Here is a 20,021-nt window from a genome sequence, read left to right as displayed (position 1 = left end):
TGAAGTCCATTCCTCTATAGGCTTTCATTAGAGTGTCCAGCAGGGTGATTATGACTGAGATATTCTATCATTCCCCACATGCAGTATGATAAGTAGTCAGGGTGTTTGTCTAGTAGATTGAGCTCAGATAACAGAGCAAGAACTCAAATATTTTTGTAAACTTATTTTTAATCTTACGCTAGCAATATTACATTATAATATAATACATTATTTAGGGCTAGCTGAGCCTTTCCTGCAGTGAGGTCAGGGAGATAAAACTGCAGCTTCTATTGCAAACTTCAGGCTTAATAAATACACCCCTAAAGTGGAAGGGAGACTCTGCTTAAGTCATATTTTAACTAACTTAAGGCAGCTCATTGGAAATTAAAGCCTTCTGCCCGTGATTCTGGGTCTTGGGAAGGTCAGAGAACTAGCAAGGGGTACAGAGTTCCCCTGGCTCAGTACGTATACACTGAAGGACAAAGGGGCTTCTGGTCGAGTGCCAGGTGTAGGCAAGGACAGAGGGGCTCCTGGCTGAAAGTCTTGGACATAGTCCAGTGTGGCATTCTGACCCTCCCTAAGTGCTGGGGTTTCTGGGTTCCTCCTGGCTGTTAGTCCTTGTTATAGAGCGGGTCAGAACCTTCCCCGGCTGTTAGTCCTGGTTATAGAGAGGGTCAGAGCGCCTCCTGGTTGCTGCTCAAATATTCCTCCGCTCTCCTGTGGGACTCCAGAGCTCTGATGGTGTAAATATCTTGTGGAAGCTCAGACTTCCTGCACAGCAGCATCTGCTCATGCGGTGAACTGCACAGGACCTAGGGCACAAAGGAAAAAAGTAAGATTTCAGGAACACTTAGCACGACGTCCGACACAGACCTCCATGATAATATGTACACTGAAAACCAAGTCATAGCGAGTCAGTATACATTCTAAAATGGCTCTATAAAACAGATCATGCAGTTGCCTGGGGCCCCCAGTGGTCTGACTCCAGCATACAAGAGGATGAGACAGATTTCCTACCTATCTCAATATTATGTATTTTTAAATAAATCTGTGATCACATGAGAACCAATTCTCAGACATGAGGCCGAGACGGACAGGAGCCTCATCCCCAGATCAGGACAGCCCCAAGGAAGGAGAGAAATCTTAACCCTTTAAAGCAGGCAGCAATCTGTAGAACAAATGTATCTATATGAATGTTTAACACGACATACACCAAGTTTGGTCTCAGACTTGGGGTGAAAGACTCCAGTGGATGAGAACAGGTATGTGATATAGCCTCACGCACTTGGTGTCAGTGATACTCAATGCTGTCCTTTGCTTCTTACACATTGCTTGCAACTTATCACCATGTAAGACATTGGTAGCTATGTAAATAAACATTGCCCCCCCCCCTCTGTATGGCAGAACAGGGGGGGTATTGTGTGTATTTTTTTTACTTATTGTTAAATCCTTTTCTCTAAAGGCCATAGTCAGTGCAGGACAAGCAAATTATATCTTTATTCCTTTTCATCTCCCGGGCTGCTCATCAGCTGCTGACATCCTGTGAGCAGACCGTTAAAGGGGAGCAAGGAGAGGTTCTTGTTTTGTCCAGCCGTATGATAACTAAAAACCAAAACAAGGCTGAAGGAAAGATTTCTGGCCCTGACTAGGCCAGAAAAGGATTTAAGTAAAAAGGTCCCTTTTAATGTACAGCCCTAGTTGGTGTAGGACAAATGGGACTTACTGTGCCCCAAAGGGAGGGTGCAGTGGCAACAAGCCTCAGCCAGGGAGAACACAATAAACCTGTGGAAATTTGCAAATGCGTGAAAGAAGGTCAATGTAGCGGCCTTACAAATGCGCAATCCAAATAACGTGTACATGGCCACGTTAGAATCGGTCCATGGGGGAAATTAGGTCTCCTGCTCTTGGCACAGTATATAAGGTTGAGCGCAGATACCTTACAAACAGCATTGCACTCTTGAAAGCCAAGGACAAGAAACATCTTGGCTGCCCTCCAGCTACTAAACAGATGTTTCTCGCCCTTCTTTAAGGACCGACGGTACGGAGGTACCACAATCTCCTAAATCGGATGATATTCAGATACAGCATTGAGAAGAAATATGGGAAAGTCTGCAGCGCTGGGTTGCCTTTTTGAATATTAAAAGCGTTCTGCAACACGCAAGGCCAAGGCAGAAGTGAAACCCCATCTGGCCACTCAACGTCTTAAAGAGTGAAGCGCCTCGAAACCATAACCCTTTTCTTTACATTGCCTGCTTACCTTAAAGAGCTCAGGAATATTTCCTCTGTTACTGACAGCACTAACCCTTAATACAATTTTGCTTTTTGTATCTAACCAGAAACCTCAACCAAGTCCTTGCTGGGTTATGTACAAGATTAGCAGCAGATCTGATACAGGAACGGCAAAACTGGTAGTAGACCTTGATGTAGCTGGTCGCACAGCAATGACGAGATGGTGGGCCTGGAAAGCCACTGTTGCTCAAGAGTAGATCTCGAGAGTCAGCCCCTCATACCAAGCCTCCTTGGGTCAGGGTGAAAATTATGTCTTTCTGAAAAGGGATGTGCCTTGGTCATGGAGGCCACAAATAAAGGGCACGAGGATTCATGGTCCTGGCTCCGTAACAAGGTCTTGTGGCTCACTTACGAGGTCATCAGGTCCATGATCAGAACATCCCACCACCTGCTGTTGCATTCAGATAGGCCCACTGACCCTGGTGTCAGCTGATGGAGTCTGCTTCCCAGTTGATTCAAGAATGAAGATGGCATTGTTTCAATGCCTCAGGAATTTCAAAGCCATTGAAGTGGCTGAATGTGGTATCCGGCATAACAAATATCTTCAAGGGTGGATGCCACTTGATCCAGAAACCTTATGAAAATCCTTTCCGGGGCAGGACCCATGACTGCCTTGAACCCACCAAGGAGGACATGTGATCCACCATCAGTATGGGAAGGTGGGCTCTGTTGGGCTCCACATGGAAGGTAATATCCAGTAACTCCAGGGTTTTTCAGTGGAACAAGCAGACTTTATTCCTACTCAACCAGCCACGTTGTTGCAAAACTGCCATTGTAGTTTGCATGCCTTACTTTAGGTGCTGGTCCTGAGACAGAACCCTGATCAGAAGCTTGTCCAGGTAAGCAACGGCAGAGGTCTATTGCTGGTGCAGCAAAAGCAGCATAGATGCCAGGACAATTGCGGGGAGAGGGATGTATGTTGCCCCAGGATTGAGTGAACAACAACTGGAGGGAGTTAAACTGGACTTTTGGTGCCCTGGGGTGATTAATGTGGCATGAAGCAGGTTGACCCAACAAACTTACTCAGGGAGGCCTTCTCCTAAGCACATTTCTGTATGATATGGGGCTATACAGATAAAGACACTGCCCACAGTGACAGAACAGATGAAGTCTCCTCCGCCACGATGCAATGCCTTCTAGCGCACACTTTGCTGGGATCCCTGAAAATCAAACTCCAAGACTCAGTGGAGAAGTTCCTCTCCCACCACTCGGTTCTATGTGGACTCACATAGAAGAAGCGTGTCACCTAATGTGTTTAAGGACCCTTTTTACCCCAAACCACCGATCTTCCACATCCTCAGGTGGTGTTTCTACTGCAGAACCACTGTTTTGCACCCCTGGAATGGTTAAAATATATAATGCTTTGCTGATGCTTTCAGTTCTTTGTATTTTGTTTCATGTCCTTTCATTATCGACAGTCTCAGATTTACTTTTATTGACGGTAAACAAATGCTATTGTTCTTTGTGCTTAGATAAGCTGCTGAGCTCTGTCTCATGGTGTGCCTTGTACGAAATATGTATGTTCTGTCATTGAATAACAGTCTGGAGCCTGAAGAAGGATTAAGTGTGAAAAAATTGTGCAGCACAAAAAGAGCCTGAAACAAAATAACTGTTCTGACCCGTAACCTGGAGGAGGCTGAGCTAACAGGCTTGCCTGGTGGTCAGAAAAGAAGTCTTTCTTCCTTAACAATTATGGTTTTAAGATCTGTCCAAAGAAAGGGAGACCCTCTCAAAAGCCCAGGCTGGCTAGTTTATCTTCTGTAGGGTCTGTAAATAAAGGGCTACTGCAGGGCATACAGCTGACAAAGAATGGAGGGGACCCTTGGTGAGACAGAGGTGCCACCACCAGATACACGGCTTGTTAGGGCCGCATTGGTCTAAAGGTGTCCCCTTGAAGGATGTGGGATAGTGACACAGAACTATAATGTATCTTGTTCATTAACAATCCTAAAATCATAAGTATTTTATTCCTTTATATATCATCAAATGTAATTAAGATGGTTCCCTCTGAATAATCTTGCTTGCGGCGCCTGAAAACCTACAGCTTAAAGTAAGTGACAAACCCTGTCGGGCTTGAATGCAAGGAAGAGAAGAGGGAAAAAGGCTTCAGACACTAAATAACATGAGGCTGAGCCTTGGAGAGGTCCCAAAGCCAGTTTTCCACAAGGACAGCATCGCTCAACGTCGCTCCCCGAGAACGAGGCGGCGCATGCTCCCCGGGAACCGTCCAAAACCACATTACTAAATGACATGTTCCCACTGAAATCCTTTTGCCTCAAAGACAGACACTAGATGGTACCAACGCTCCTTCAAAGTGAAACAAGCACAAAATAACATTTACAAACCCCCCCGGGGGTTGAAGGGACCACGTGATGGTTAGACGGGCTTGAAAGGGGCAGCCTAAAGCCTTCTCAAGTTGTCAATTAGGGGAAGTGTCCCAATTTCAGCTTTCCGAATTGGGAAAAACCAACCTGTTCCTTAAATGTAATCATATAAAGTAACTAGAAATTAAAATATAAGAAATAAACAACAAGGTCTCTTGGACGCAAAACCTCCAGACAGGGCAACAAAAAAACATGGATTCCCCCTGAGCCGGCAGAGTTTATATCCACGGGGAGGATTACCTCACTTCTCCTTGCTTCAGAAATGACCGAGGAAATAACGTATTTCCCCATGTGTAAGACGCACCTTAACCCCTTAATGACAGAGCCCGTATATGTACGGGCTCAAAATGCATGGTTTTCAATGGGTTTAGGAACCGCCCATTGTCCTTAAGGGGTTAATTTTGGGGCCCAAAAATTACACTTCTATCATGCCCAGGTTCCAGGATGAATGTGATGTTAGCTGTGCTGGAATCTGGGTATGCCTGGGCACGATAGGAGTGTTATTGCTGCTAGCAATCATGTATATTTAATATAGCAATCACACTCCTATCATGCACAAACAGCCAACACATGCACATCACTTTCAGCCTCCCTGTGCCCTGCCCCCCTACTTACACATCCATGCTATCACACACACATTTTCATTCATTCATTCCCTCATTCACGCAGACTCATACACCCTCCCCCACCATTACCTGAACTGCAGATCTTCCAGTGCTGCTCGCAGACTTTGTTTCCCTCTGCGTTGCTCCAACTCTGAGTGAACTTCTCTTGTCCAGCCCAGGGGAGCAGGAACGGAGGGGAGTCATGCACATTCACGTGACTCCAATGGATTCCTGTCTCTCCTCGACGGAACAAGAGATGCTGCTGAGCAACACAGAGGTAAGCGGGGGGAAAAAAAAAAATCTACAACCACTGTATAAGACGCACCCTGTTTTTACACCGCAAATTTTTCGAAAGAAGGTGTGTCTTATACATGGGGAAATATGGTAACTCACAGCACAGACTTTGGACCCCAGAAATAAAGAGAAAACAGTTACTTTGTATGTTTCCACAAATTCATTTAGAGTTCTTAGCTAAAGGCGACACAGAAAAATATGTAAAGTCACATGAGCTTTTAGGCCTCCAGGCGTCTCTGAAAAGAGATCTCTAGGGTCCCAAAAATTCTAATGTGACTCCATGTCTTTTTTTTATGTGAATCCAAGACATGAACTTCAGCTACAGGCTTTGCCGTCTCTTGGACGATATCAAATGAAATGGGTGCAGCTGTTTTCGCCCAACATGTTGTAACCCTGCATGCATTTTCGCATATTATCCGTGCATTTCATGGACGACAACATGCGAGAAAAGCTACTGGACAAAAAACATGGAGAGACGAGCTTGCGGTGATATCAGTGGCATCAAGTTGCCAGTGGTATCAAATCAAGCAAATGTTGGTTTCATGTGCCAATGACGAGGGGATGCAGAGTAGCGGCAGGACTGCATGGTGCAAACGGGTAAGAAGAGACCACGACCGGGGCAGAAAAAGTGGGATAATGGTTAGAGTGTATGGGGTAGGGGATGGCCAGGGATCACCTGCATGGCCTCAGTCTCCACTGTCCTCTTCAGGATCTGAATGTCCTCCGCGGTTGGAGTGTCTGTCTCCATGGAGCAGATGACACTTAGAGCTGGAGGAGCATTGAACATGGGATACTGGGAAGGAGCCGCAGACACAGAGAGAATTAGACAGCGTAAGAGATTTCATACACAACACGGACAGCAAGACATTACAGGGTTATCACAGAACGGCCAGAGAGAGAACATTCTGCCCCACACAGCCCACGTATTAATCTGGAGAATACATAAATAACCCCCGATAAAAAATACAGCCACAGCTTGCAACATCCACACAGTTACATATTTTCATTTATTCACCGACCTGAGGGTTCAGTCGGGCCATTTCCTCGATACGATTCCACATCTCGGCTCTTTCTTTACCTCGAAGCTTCCCTCTGAAAGAGAAATATTTCAGAATTCTCACGTCACTAACCAAGCAGCCACTAATACCTCTGGCCTCTAATAGCCAAGCTCTCCGATCGGCCACCGATACCTCTAATGCTTGGGGTCTCTATGTAACCTCTAGAAATCCCAGCTCCTCAGCATGGCCTCCAATAATTACCCGTCCTCTCTCCATATCCTCGAATGCCACAAATCTCTCTAATGTGTCTGATACCCGGAATACACGCGTGGCCTCTAATACTCCTAATGAGAGATCTATATACCAGTCTCTGTGTCGGATACCCAGAATACACGCGCGGCCTCTAATATGCCTAACGAGAGCTCTATCTACCCAGCCTCTAATGTGCCCGATACCCAGAATACACGCGTGGCCTCTAATATTCCTAACGAGAGATCTATCTACCCAGCCTCTAATGTGTCCGTTACCCGGAATACACGCGTGGCCTCTAATACCCAGCCTGGTTAATACCTCCACACATTTACCGCCCCAGCCTGATTGGTGCACAAAGCAGAGGAACCCGCCAGACCCGAACAGACTCCAAACCTTTGCTTCTCAGCCTTGTACTGCTGCGTGCAGTCATCGAACAGCTTCTGATTCATCTCCATGAACAGCTTCAAAGCGTTATAAATCAGCCCATGGATCGTCCTGCAACAGACACGGGGGCCACATATATAACGTATCGTCCGGTAACAGACACGAGGGCCACATATATAACGTATCGTCCGGTAACAGACAAGGGGCGGTATATATATAAAACGTATCGTCCGGTAACAGACACGGGGGCCACATATATAACGTACCGTCCGGTAACAGACACGGGGGCCACATATATAAGGTACCGTCCGGCAACAGACACGGGGGTCACATATATAAGGCACCGTTCGGTAACAGACACGGGGGCCACATATATAACGTATCGTCCGGTAACAGACACGGGGGCCACATATATAACGTATCGTCCGGCAACAGACACGGGGGCCACATATATAACGTATCGTCCGGTAACAGACACGGGGGCCACATATATAACGAACGTGAGGAGTTCTGACACAGCTAGTCCACAGACACGGTACCGGAAGTCTCAGTAAACGGTGAGATTTGTATAAACTCGCTCTCTCTGGCCACTTACTTGTTCCAGTGGTTTTTGGAGTTGCGGTACAGCGCTGGGAACATGATGGGCAGAATCTGGGCTGCATTATCGCTCATAAGGCTCAGAATGTATTCGTTATTCCAGTAATAAAGAGCTCGCTCAGCAACCTTAAACACAGGGGATACCCAAAAACATCATCTTCTATCACTCCCCCCCGTTACATCATTATATCTCCCCCACACACACCCCTCCCGTTACATCATTATATCCCCCACACACACACACTCCCCGCCCGTTACATAATTATATCTCTCCCACACACTCCCCGCCCGTTACATCACCAAAGCCCCCCACTCACACACACCCCTCCCGTTACATCATTATATCCTCCCCCCACACACACTTCCCTCCCGTTAAATCATTATATCCCCCCACTCACACCCCTCCCGTTACATCATTATATCCCCCCACACACACCCCTCCCGTTACATTATTATATCCCCCCACACACACCCCTCCCGTTACATTATTATATCCCCCCCACACACACCCCTCCCGTTACATTATATCCCCCACACACACACTCCCCGCCCATTAAACATCATTATATCCTCCCAACACACACCCCTCCCGTTACATCATTATATCCCCCCACACACACACCCCTCCCGTTACATCATTATATCCCCCACACACACACCCCTCCCGTTACATAATGATATCCCCGCCCACGTTTCAGCTCCCCGTCATTGCAAATATATATATAAAAAAAGCAAAAACACACCAAAAGCATTCAAAATAATAAAAGCTGATAGTATTTTACCAAACATAAAAAAACTCTGCATGTGGGGTATTACCGTACCCGGGGGTATTGCCGAACATGAATAGGGTAGGGTAGTTCAGCAGCGGCGCCTGAGGGGTCATACTGTAACCGGCTAGGTTATTTCAGCAGTGGCCCCTGTGGGGTCATACTAAAACCGGCTAGGGTATTTCATCAGCGGCCCCTGTGGGGTCATACTATAACCGGCTAGGTTATTTCAGCAGCGGCCCCTGTCGGGTAATACTGTAACCAGCTAGGGTAGTTCAGCAGTGGCCCTGTGGGGTAATACTGTAACCGGCTAGGGTAGTTCAGCAGCGGCCCCTGTGGGGTCATACTGTAACCGGCTAGGGTAGTTCAGCAGCGGCCCCTGTGGGGTCATACTGTAACCGGCTAGGGTAGTTCAGCAGCGGCCCCTGTGGGGTCATACTGTAACCTGCATGACATCTCACAGCGCACCACATTCTCTCTTTCAGTCGATTAATTTTCTTTTTAAGCCTGCACAGAGCACACAGTTGGACACCCTTACACTCGCACTCACAGCGAGCAGAGACCGGCAGACTGCGGGCCCCAATCGTTACCTGAAAGTGCGGGCTGGAAACGCACTGGGCGAGCTGGCGGAACAGCGGCTCCATGATCTTACTGAACTCTCCCGGCTCCATCACGTCTAAAATCTCTTCCAGCTCGTTCAGGAACATGACTTCTTTAGGGCTGTGCGTGCGCGGCCAGAACCGAAGCAAACCCGAAATCACCTGCAGCGAGAGAGAGAGAACCACGTGAGCAGGGAGCGGACACCATGGAAACAAAGGTTTTCAGACGAGACATGGAAGCAGAGAGCGAGAGTCATGTGACCCGCCACACCCACGAGGACCCGCCACACCCACGAGGACCCGAGTTTTGGTCTGCACTTACCGGCTCAGTGAGGCTGCTGTCCTTCTCCAAGAACTGAACCACGCAGTAAGCGAGCTGCAAGACACAGAAAGCAGAGTATGCGGGGGGGGGGGCATAGAGGGGCAAATACAGAGGAGGAAAAAAAGGCAAACACGTAACTGGAGTGATAAGGAAAAAAAAATACATTATGAACCCTGAACCCTACACAACCTCTGAGGGGGCCACAGGCCAGCAGCTAAATCCGAAGTCCTGCTACCTGCTTGTAGTTTGACATCTCTATTACCTATGAGTGGAGCATTAAGGCACGCCCTGTTACCCGTGGGTAGTACACTAAGGCCCGCCCATTACCCATGGGTGGAGCATTAAGGCCTGCCCATTACCTGTGGGTGGTAGACACTCAGTGACTTGGCTTTGTGAAGAGGTAGGAGGACACGGATCAGAAACATCTTGTGCTCCTCCTTCAGAGGCAGAGCAAAGCCGTTAATAATGCTGAAACGAGAGAGGATTGGTCGGGATTATAACGAGCCGCAGGGGCCACACCTCCCAGGCCTTCCTCCATGATTCCCCCAACCACATTATCCGGAGCCCTTAATGGAGGCTACAGGCCTTTCTTTAAACGCCCGGACGGGGCAGGTGGGCGGGATCCGGTTAAGAATATCATGTTAACACATATTACCTGCCAAGAATTTCCAGAAGCTCCGCAATCCCGTTGTGATGTTCCGTCTCATAAATAAATCTGGAAGAGACACGAGGGGCAGAGATCATCTGCGTGCAGAGCGTCACCCCAAGCCCTCATTTAACCCTTTAATCCTTCCCAAAACATTAAAAGAAACCCCTGTGCACGTGGGGTAACGGCGCGCTCCGGGGAAGCTGCCACGACGCATGTTCTTCCTCACGTGTAACACGCTAGCTGCACGCGTACCTGTAGAATATGTTGTTTATGTGCCGTCGTATATAGGCGCGTAACCCCAGGAACTTCCCGTATATTCGGTGGAGAATCGTCTTCAAGAAGTCTCGTTCTCGAGGGTCTTCGCTGTCAAACAGGTCCAACAGCTGAGGAGAGGAAGACCCCCAGTCACGGCGGCCACAAGAACACTGACTTTTCTACAAACTGTGGGACAGGAAGGACTTACCCCAACAGGCGGAGGAGAGGCCGGAAACTAACACTAGAGGGTGAGAGGCTGAGATGGAATAAACTTTTTCCTTTACTGACAGGGTCAGCCTCCCAGCAGAGGTGGTAGAGGGTAATACAGTGAGGGTATTAAACATGCATGGGATAGACATACGGCTCCTGAAGCTAAGACAAGACCAACGACTGATTAAGGTTTGAGAGACGGGAGACTAGTTGGGGGGGCAGATCCTCGATTTGTGTTTAACATGAAATCCAACAAACTAGTGAACGAAACCCCGGTGATGCTGCGTCAGTACACGGCATGGCACGGCACAGCACGGCGCGGCACTGCTTACCGATAACACAAACTTCTGGTCAATGAATTTTTTGGCGATATTGGGTTGAAAATCCGCTGATTCCAGAAACCGGAGGAAAAACTCATAAACCAGCTGAAAGAGAGCAGAGCGTCGCGGCTGAGAGAGAACGCAAACAGTCAAAGAACAGGGAATATCAAGAGCGGCTTCTTACTGCCCCCCACCACCCCTTCCTGCCTGGCTCCCTGTCTCCACCACCCCCACTTACTGTCCCAGCTGCCTACCACCCCACCACCCCCTTCTTGCTCCGTGTCTCCCACTCCCCCACTTACTGCCCCGGCTGTGTGTTGGAGTTGAGTTAAGATGGCCGCTCCCACGGGGGGGGGGCTACACATAAGGGGGGTTCTGATATACTTTATTTAACCCGCAACGCGTTTTAGTAACAAGTAAGATTTAGGACACATCTGGATCCGCTTACCTGGAGATGAGGCCAGGCTGCTTCCAGCGTGGGTTCATCCTCCTCCGGGTCAAACTCGGCTCCGCTCGGATTCGAGGAAGGAGGCAGCGGACGGAACAAATTCACGGAAAACTGGGACAGAAACACAGGGTCACAAAATCACCCACGGGGCGCAGACGGTAAGTGAGGCCGGGCCACGGACCCCCTTACTCTTCTCACAGGGTCTTTCCCACAAACTCTTGCCCCGGCAGCTAGTGGTCTGGGCGGGTGTATATACACATTACCGTAGAAGGCGCCGGGTGTATATACACATTGTATACCACACTCACCATCTGCACGGCTTCGGGGTAAATACATTCGGTGAGGATGTCTCGGTTGTGTGTGATGTACTCCACCATCTCGCTGAGACCGGCTCTCTTCACCTCTTTATACTTCAGGTCACTGAGAGGATCCGACACGAAGTCAAAAAGTACGCAGCACTGTCTGATCTTCTGGACAAAGAGAGCCTCTCGCTCCTCTCCGGGGCCACAGTCTAAAGAGAAGCCCCGTGTTACACCGTTCCTCAATAAATGCCCCCCTCCTCAAACGCCTCAGTATATACACCTGTTCAGTGAATAAACCCCAGGATGTCTCATGGTCCTTACGCTAAAAAAGCAATTGCTGACTTATATGAAATAAGATCACCAATCAGGGCAGAAGCCGCCGGTAACCCTACGGGAGACGATCGCCAAATATCTGGATGGAATGGAAGGAAGTTTTACTTTACTGAGACGGCAGTAGATAAGTGGAACAGCCTTCCAGTAGAAGTGGTAGGGTTTAATACAGGAGGGAATGTAAACATGTCTGGGATAGGCATATGGCTCCTGAATCTAAGATGAGCCCACCAGGCGACTAGATGGGCCGACGGGGGCCGCTGGCACTACATATAAATAAATGGATTGGTCTCTATTAGCTGCTTCTCTGCTGCGTGGCGAGAGGAGGAAACCAGAGAGCCCGGAGCAAAGCATGGATGCCACATACCAGCCAGCACCCAAGGCCTAGGGACCCGCTCCAAAGCAAAGGGGCGCTGGTAAAAGGGCACAGCAGGCACCATAACCAAGCCAAAGGGGCACAGCAGACCGAGATGGGAACTGGAAGCCACGACATAACCCAAAACCTGGGGGGGCATATATCCGACTGGGCCGGGCGGATCTTACCTTTCAGCGGGGGCAGTTTATAGAGCTCTCTGTTTTTGCTCAGGCTAAACCGAGAGGAACTGTGCCTGCGTTCCCTCTTGACAATCTGGGATCCTCCGCCATACTGTATCTTGTTGAGCTGGGTGGGCGGCGGGGCGCTCGGACTCGGACGCTTGTTCACCGTCTGCTGGGCCTGAACACAATGAATGACCGATCAGCCTCGGAAAACACCAGTTGCATAGGAGGGCCGGTCACTCCAGTGAGACGCACTCGAAATGGAAATATTACCTGGCACTCCACTGCTGGCAGGTAATATTGTCTTACCACACCTTGCGACAGAATACATGAGGTCTCTTAATGAGACAGCTGGACAGTCAGTAAAATGTAAAGGGATCGCTGCTCAGTGTTATATTACTGGGTGTCTCACCTCCTCGGCCGTCTCTCCACCCCCGCTGTCCTTGCTGTTTCTTCCGGTGCCCCTTGTGCATCCCGACTTGGAGGGCTCCTAACAAACGACAGATTAAGACCCTCTTCAGCATAAGGAGTTCTCTGGGTAGCCTGCGAGACCCCCGCTAACCCCCAAACTCCACTGCTTAATTCACAAGATGTGGTTTCTTCACTTCACTAACTATACATTATACAGGGGGGGGCCGGCTTGCTGACATAACTATACATTATACAGGGGGCCGGCTTGCTGATATAACTATACATTATACAGGGCAATAGATATCTAACTGGATTCAGTAAGAAATGATACCCCTGGGACGGGCAGTAGATATCTAACTGGATTCAGTAAGAAATGATACCCCTGGGACGGGCAGTAGATGTCTATCTGGATTCAGTAAGAAATGATACCCCTGGGACGGGCAGTAGATGTCTATCTGGATTCAGTAAGAAATGATACCCCTGGGAGGGGCAGTAGATGCCACCTATCTGGATTCATTAAGAAATAATACCCCCAGAAGCCTCATAAATAAACTGCAGGGTTTGGATGGTAATCAGTTGAACGGACGAGGTGATGGCCAGGTGACAGGAGGCAGAAGGTTGGGGTTAATGGGGTATATTTAGAGGAGGGACTTGTTACTAGCGGGGCCCCTCGGGGGTCGGTATCGGGACCTGTATATTTAATATGTTTATTAGCGATATTAAAGGAGCTGTTAATGACGACATCCGTCTCTGACAATGATATAAGGATCTGCGGCGGGGCGGCCATTCCTGGGGCAACAAGTCAAATGGCGAGTGATTTAACTAAATTAGAAGAATGGGGGAGAGCGCGGCTGCAGTTTAATGTTAGAATAATAGGAGAGAGCGGGGCGGCTGCAGTTTAATGTTAGAAGAATAGAAGAGAGTGCGGCGGCTGCAGTTTAATGTTAGAAGAACGGGGGAGAGCACGGCGGCTGCAGTTTAATGTTAGAAGAATGGGGGAGAGCGCGGCGGCTGCAGTTTAATGTTAGAAGAATAGAAGAGAGCGCGGCGGCTGCAGTTTAATGTTGGAAGAATGGGGGGAAAGCGCAGCAGCTGAAGTTTAATGTTGGAAGAATAGGGGAGAGTGCGGTGGCTGCAGTTTAATGTTGGAAGAATGGGGGAGAGAGATCAGCGGCTGCAGTTTGCTAGAAAAATAGGGGAGAGCGCGGCGGATGCAGTTTAATGTTGGAAGAATAAGTGAGAGTGCAGCATCTGCAGTTTAATGTTTGAAGAATGGGGGAGAGAGATTGGCGGCTGCAGTTTGTTAGAAGAATGGGGGAGAATTTGATCTCTCTCATTGAAGAGAATGAACAATATGAATACGCAGCTCATGAGGCCTCGAACCATTGCTCAGGGATGACGCAGGGGGTGCGGGGAATTGATGTTTTGCGGTCGGTGTCTTTTGAGATAAAGCAGAGGACATGAAGTGTTTTTTTTGTTGTTTTTTTTGCCTGGCAAGCACCATGTATTTTGTTGTTATGTTTTCTCCATTTTTATTTTCTCTGTACCATGCAACGCCCCGATACTCCCCTGAGGGGGGCTCGATCCGACATAGTTCATCGACAGTTTTTTTTTTATTGTTTAAATGCAATACTATGACAAATTCTGTCTTGCAGTATTTTCCTGTCACTATATGTATCATTGTCTCTGTACCGTACTGTGCATTGTAAATTATTTTGGAAATTATTGCGCATGTTGGATTTGTTTTCAAATAAAAGTTTTAAAATTAAAATAAAATAAAAAGGGGGGAGAGAACGCGGCGGCTGCAGTTTAATGTTAGAGGAATGGGGGAGAGTGCGGCGGCCGCAGTTTAATGTTGGAATAACGGGGGAAAGTGCAGCAGCTGCCATTTAATGTTAGAGGAATGGGGGATAGCGCGGCTGTAGTTTAATGTTAGAGGAATGGGGGAGAGCGCGGCGGCTGCGGTTTAATGTTAGAAGAATGGGGGAGAGCGCGGCGGCTGCAGTTTAATGTTAGAAGAATGGGGGAGAGCGTGGCGGCTGCAGTTTAATGTTAGAGGAATGGGGGAGAAAGCGGCGGCTGCAGTTTAATGTTAGAAGAATGGGGGAGAGCGCGGCAGCTGCAGTTTAATGTTAGAGGAATGGGGGAGAAAGCGGCGGCTGCAGTTTAATGTTAGAAGAATGGGGGATAGCGCGGCTGTAGTTTAATGTTAGAGGAATGGGGGAGAGCGCGGCGGCTGCAGTTTAATGTTAGAAGAATGGGGGAGAGCGCGGCAGCTGCAGTTTAATGTTAGAGGAATGGGGTAGAGTGCGGCGGCTGCAGTTTAGTGTTGATAAAAGTAAAATAACGCACTTGGGATGTATAAATCCCAAAGCAGAATATAGCATTGGGTCACCTGTGCTGTCAGCGACAACACAAGAGAGGGTCTCGGGGGTCTTTCAGAGGACATATCTGAAAGCAGGCAATGTAACAAAGGGGAGGAAAAAGCAATTAGGCTGCAGGGTTGTAACGCAACATTAGTAGCAGGTAGAGAGTAGTTCAGCCCCTTCTGGTTAGATCTCACCTAGAGTATTGGGGGCAGTTACGGAGACCCCATTTACAGAAGGATATTGACGTTCTGGAGACAGCAGCTCACGTATCTCTAGGCGACTGTCTCACACCGTCGGCAGCCCCTATGACATTCAGCGACTGTCTCACACAGCCGGCAGTCTCTCTAGGCGACTGTCTCACAATGCCGGCAGCCCCTATGTCATTCGACGACTGTCTCACATTGTCAGCAGTCTCTTTGTCACTCGGTGACTGTCTCACTATGGCAGAGGTCTCCCTGACCCTTAACAACTATCTCACAACGCCAGTGGTCTCTTTCAGTCTGGTCACCCAGCTCACCTTGTCTTTTTTGGTTTTATTTGGCATGTCTCCGGCGATGTCTCGCTGATGCGCTCTTTTGACGGCTCTCGGCGGCGCTCCCGTTACGTCATGCTTTGTGCGTCTTGACGTACGGCGTTGTCGTTACCTCGGCAACCAAAGCTATAAGCACTAGAGACAAAGATGTAATACCGCGCGCGCGAGGAGCTCCAGAGCCCCTTGTGGCGCGTTAATATCTCAGGTGCTTAGTGTACTCGCCTGCATCTAGCTCCACCTACTAATTACAGGAGGGCGTGTACGTTGCCCTGCCGGTTCCAGTTCGCTTTCCGTATTAAAGTGTCAATTCTGCTGTCCAAGGCAACACCCCCAGTACCCTGACAGTCCTAACAAGCATGACACCCCGCCCGAAGAAACCCTGACACTCCTACCAGGGATCACTCCAGCCCCCCCAAAAAACCCTGACACTCCTACCGGGGATGACACCCCCCCCCCCCCCAAAAAACAATATCCTGACACTCCTACCGGGGATCACACACTTCCCCAAAAACCCCTGACACTCCTACCGGGGATTACCCAGCCCAATACCCTGACACTCCTACCGGAGATCACACCCTACCCCAAAAAACCCTGACACTTCTACCGGGGATCACACCCGCCCCCCCCCAAAAACCAATATCCTGACACTCCTACTGGGGATCACACCCGGCCCCCAAAAACCCTGACACTCCTACTGGGGATCACACACTGCCCCAAAAAACCCTGACACTCCTAGCGGGGATCACACCCTACCCCCAAAAAACCCTGGCACTCCTCCTGGGGATAACACCCCGCCCCAAGAAACCCTGACACTCCTACCAGGGATTACACCCTGCCCCAAAAAATCCAGACACTCATAGCCGGGATCACCCCACCCAATACCCTGACACGCCTACCAGGGGATCATACTCACCCCAAAATACCTTGACACTCATACCAGGGATCTCCTACCATGGGTCAAACCCCACCCTCAGTATGCTGACACTCCTACCATGGGTCACACCCTGCCCCCAGTACGCTGACATCCCCTGACCCTGTGTTTCTGTTTGCGGGTCTCTCTGCCGGCGTACGCGGATGTGTGCATTCCGATTCGTATCAATTGCAAATGTATTGAATTTTGTTCACTCGCACTCTCGTTCACGCACACTCTCTAAATGCTTCCCTACCTTCTACCAACCACTTCCGCTTCTTCTATCTTCTCCCTTCTCTTCCCTCTTCTATCTTCAATCCTTTATCTGTTTTCGTCTTTCTTCGTCCGCATCTCAGCGACATTACCCTGTGGTAACTTGCGCCAAAATGGCAGCGTTGCGATGGCGTCCCCCCAATCCTCCTATCGGGGGAGAGGACGTCACAGCGATCACTGCCATATTGCTCTCAAACAGTGTGAGGGGGTGAATGAGAGGCACCGGGCAATGAACATACCTGGGAACTCTCTGGGTTTGACCAGGGTGAAGCACTGGTTCTCCGGGTCAACATCCAAATCCAACGGGTTTCGACCTGCTCCCGCCCATTCGCCCTTTAAATGGGGGCAGTTCTGGCCGCGTCCCGCAAGCGAAGGCTCCAGGTAGCCGGAGCGAAGACGTTTCCAGGTATGGCGATGAATTTCGCTCCGAAATCAAAAATGGCCCAAATTTTTGGCCAAATTGAATGGGCAACAAACAAGATTCTTGCTGAAAATTAACTGAAAACGTTGTAACAATGCTCAATAACCATTTGGAAGCGTCCCTGGGTTAAGGGAACTCACCGTATCTCTGATATCCCCAACCTACTCTGCTGATACCCCTCTTTCCTCGCTTAAAGGAAGTCCCGGCCATCAGGATGGCGGTGAATTCAGGAGTGTTGGCAGGTATGGTCACAAGCTCACGTGTCTGTAAAGCCAAAAGGCCAGACCCTCAAAGTTATAAAACAGGAAGTGCCAGGGGGAGGATTTATCTGTGGGACCAGGATTCATTTCGAGAGATCCCCCCAACACCCGGGAATTTCCAAGGGCTGGAGGGGCAGATATTACAATAAAGAGAAAAACTTGCTTTATCTATAAATTCCTGCTTTATTTCCACAGTTTTAGTTATACACATCATTATTATCATGAATATTTACTTATTATTATCCGTGATTTCTGTGCCCGGACCCCGGGGGTCTGTCACATGGATTCAGTGACGGGCTCTGTGGGCTTCCCACGCGTGAGTGGGTCGTTTAATGTAGCAGGTGCTTCCAGATTGCAGCTTGTTGGCTGAGAGTGTTGCCGCCACACCACTCTCAGCCAGAGTGGCCTGGACTCCCGACCGGAAGCCTCTAGTCGGACGTTATCGGAGGACAAGATGCGATGCCCTAAACAAAGATGGCGGTTGGCGGCTTCCGATCAGCTTGGGCTTCCGGATCATGCGTGTCAGAAACAGCTGCCCCCATGGTTTCCATGCCTGCAGAGTCTGGGGGCCCCGTCTTGTTTGTACGGACCCGGGGTCCCCTTACCCCCCGGCGGCTCCTTCTCAGCTCCCCTCCGCTATTGGACTGGGTGCTGCTCGGGGTCCGGGACTTTAGGGCCCCCTTGCCCCAGGGACCACTGCTGATCCAGAGAGGACAGCCTCTGCCCGAGGCTGGGGAAGGTGCCCTGGTACTGGATACTAGGCCGGCCCTGCAAGGCCTCCTAGGGCCACACACACGCCTCAGTGTTACTGAACTGGAGGGAAGGGGGTATCAGAGAGGGGAGGGCAGATTTGAGGGGGCAGAGAAACCCAGTGAGTGTGCGGGGGGCCAGGCCCATGATGATGATGATGATGAGGAGGAGGCAGACACTGTGTACATGTGGGGGCAGTTAGGGTGTGTTCCCAGTGGGGGGCCCTATTTATGCTCTTCTCTCCTGTCCCCGGTCGTCTCCAGTTTTGCTAGAGATGTGGGCCCTGTGCTGCTCCGTGTGGCCCCTGTGGATGCAGAGTCCTTGGTAAGGACAGGGAGACTGCAGGAGGTTGGGGGTCCCGTGGACCGTGGGTCTTCTGTGTGGGTGAGTAAGAGCCAGTTGCGGGAGTTGGGCCTGTATCACCGTGAGTGGGTGTGGGTGTCGCTGCCGGGACCTGCAGATACTTTGGGGACAACGAGAGAAGCATCTCCTGCTGGCCAATCAGAGCTGCTGGGATCGCAAGGTGACAGGAGGCATCTGGCCATGATATTGGCTGCTGAACTGTGGCTGGGGCACCCTCAGAAGTACAGCCATCTCCTGAGTATGCCAAGCAACACCTCCTGCGGCAGCCTCACCGGGGAAGGGGCTGTCATATCCGCCACGCTTCTTTTCAATCTGACGTCTGGAGCAGGCGCTGTCGGCGAGATCCTTGTAGAGGTGAGAGCCGCTGGCATGGACTGGAATGCTTTTCTTGCACAGGAATGAATCTGTCTGGCACGTGGTCCCTGCCAGGCTAGAGCCGGGCACTCTGGGAGCAGGATCCAAACCTGGCTGCCGTGTGGGGTCACTGCCAGGCAGGAGCCGGGCATTCTGGGTGAAGGATCCCAACCTGGCTGCCGTGTGGGGTCACTGCCAGGCTAGACCCGGCACTCTGGGGATAGGATCCCAACCTGGCTGCTGTGTGGGTTCCCTGCCAGGCTAGAGCCGGGCACTCTGGGGACAGGATCCCAACCTGGCTGCCGTGTGGGGTCACTGCCAGGCTAGAGCCGGGCACTCTGGGGGCAGGATCCCAACCTGGCAGCCGTGTGGTGCTCTGGGTGCCAGGTCTTTGCCACGTTAGGGATGGGCACTCTAGATATAGCATCCTGACTGGTTCCCGTGTGGTTCTCTAGGTGCAGGGTCTCTGTCAGATACCCTCTTCCCAGTATGTTATCCAACCCCCCCACCATCCAGTGTTTTGGATGCTTTCCAATAAAGCCTTTCTTCAATTGTTGAACTGCTCCAAATTATATAATTATATAAATGTACGTGCATGGAGAGAGAAATAAAACACACGACACACTCTGGGTCAGGTCCAAAATCACTCTGCTTTATTTTGTTTATATTATAGATTATATAATGTCCGGAAAGAGAGACGTCAGATTACGTAAAGTTTATTAATTGGTTAATCCTGAAACTATGCGGAAATAGGCAGAAAACCGTTAGAAGCAAATGTTAGATACTTTCCTGCAACTAGATATAGCCGGATGGCGCTTGTGGTTAGTAAAACATAGATAATTGAATACACTGCTACT

The 20,021-nt window shown here is 49.7% G+C and overlaps 2 protein-coding genes across 5 annotated transcripts in view; one reads left to right on the top strand and one right to left on the bottom strand.

The window, feature by feature from the left end:
* Window positions 1–653: 653 nt before the first annotated feature.
* Window positions 654–18,427, bottom strand: LOC149271903 (serine/threonine-protein phosphatase 2A 56 kDa regulatory subunit delta isoform-like). 4 transcript variants are annotated; one of them, XM_089507029.1, is made up of 15 exons: window positions 18,413–18,427; window positions 12,528–12,693; window positions 11,661–11,863; window positions 11,353–11,463; window positions 10,917–11,009; window positions 10,372–10,502; window positions 10,126–10,185; window positions 9,830–9,938; window positions 9,471–9,524; window positions 9,140–9,310; window positions 7,781–7,908; window positions 7,195–7,296; window positions 6,571–6,643; window positions 6,228–6,344; window positions 654–791 (listed from the first exon to the last, which is right to left on the bottom strand). In XM_089507029.1, exons 3-15 carry the CDS (start codon window positions 11,727–11,729, stop codon window positions 654–656), a joined length of 1,356 nt encoding a protein of 451 aa, XP_089363155.1. In that variant the 5' UTR covers window positions 11,730–11,863; window positions 12,528–12,693; window positions 18,413–18,427. The 4 variants fall into 4 exon arrangements, with proteins under 4 accessions (XP_089363155.1, XP_089363154.1, XP_089363153.1 ...); XM_089507028.1 differs by lacking the exon at window positions 18,413–18,427 and adding an exon at window positions 14,401–14,418 and having other exon boundaries at window positions 12,528–12,702; XM_089507027.1 differs by lacking the exons at window positions 12,528–12,693; window positions 18,413–18,427 and adding an exon at window positions 15,819–15,845 and having other exon boundaries at window positions 11,661–11,837.
* LOC149271902 (peroxisomal ATPase PEX6-like) overlaps window positions 18,172–20,021 on the top strand; it is a 30,623-nt gene continuing 28,773 nt past the window's right edge. The window contains exon 1 of the mRNA XM_089507020.1: window positions 18,172–19,164. Within this exon, the coding sequence (XP_089363146.1) occupies window positions 18,172–19,164 (993 nt within the window). The remainder of the gene's footprint in view (window positions 19,165–20,021) is intronic.

The sequence above is a fragment of the Sceloporus occidentalis genome, unplaced genomic scaffold (assembly GCF_023333645.1).
Source record: "Sceloporus occidentalis isolate IW3139 unplaced genomic scaffold, rSceOcc1.0.p SCAF_451, whole genome shotgun sequence".
NCBI classification, from domain to species: Eukaryota; Metazoa; Chordata; class Lepidosauria; order Squamata; family Phrynosomatidae; genus Sceloporus; species Sceloporus occidentalis.
This window is presented reverse-complemented; position numbering and strand designations above follow the sequence as displayed.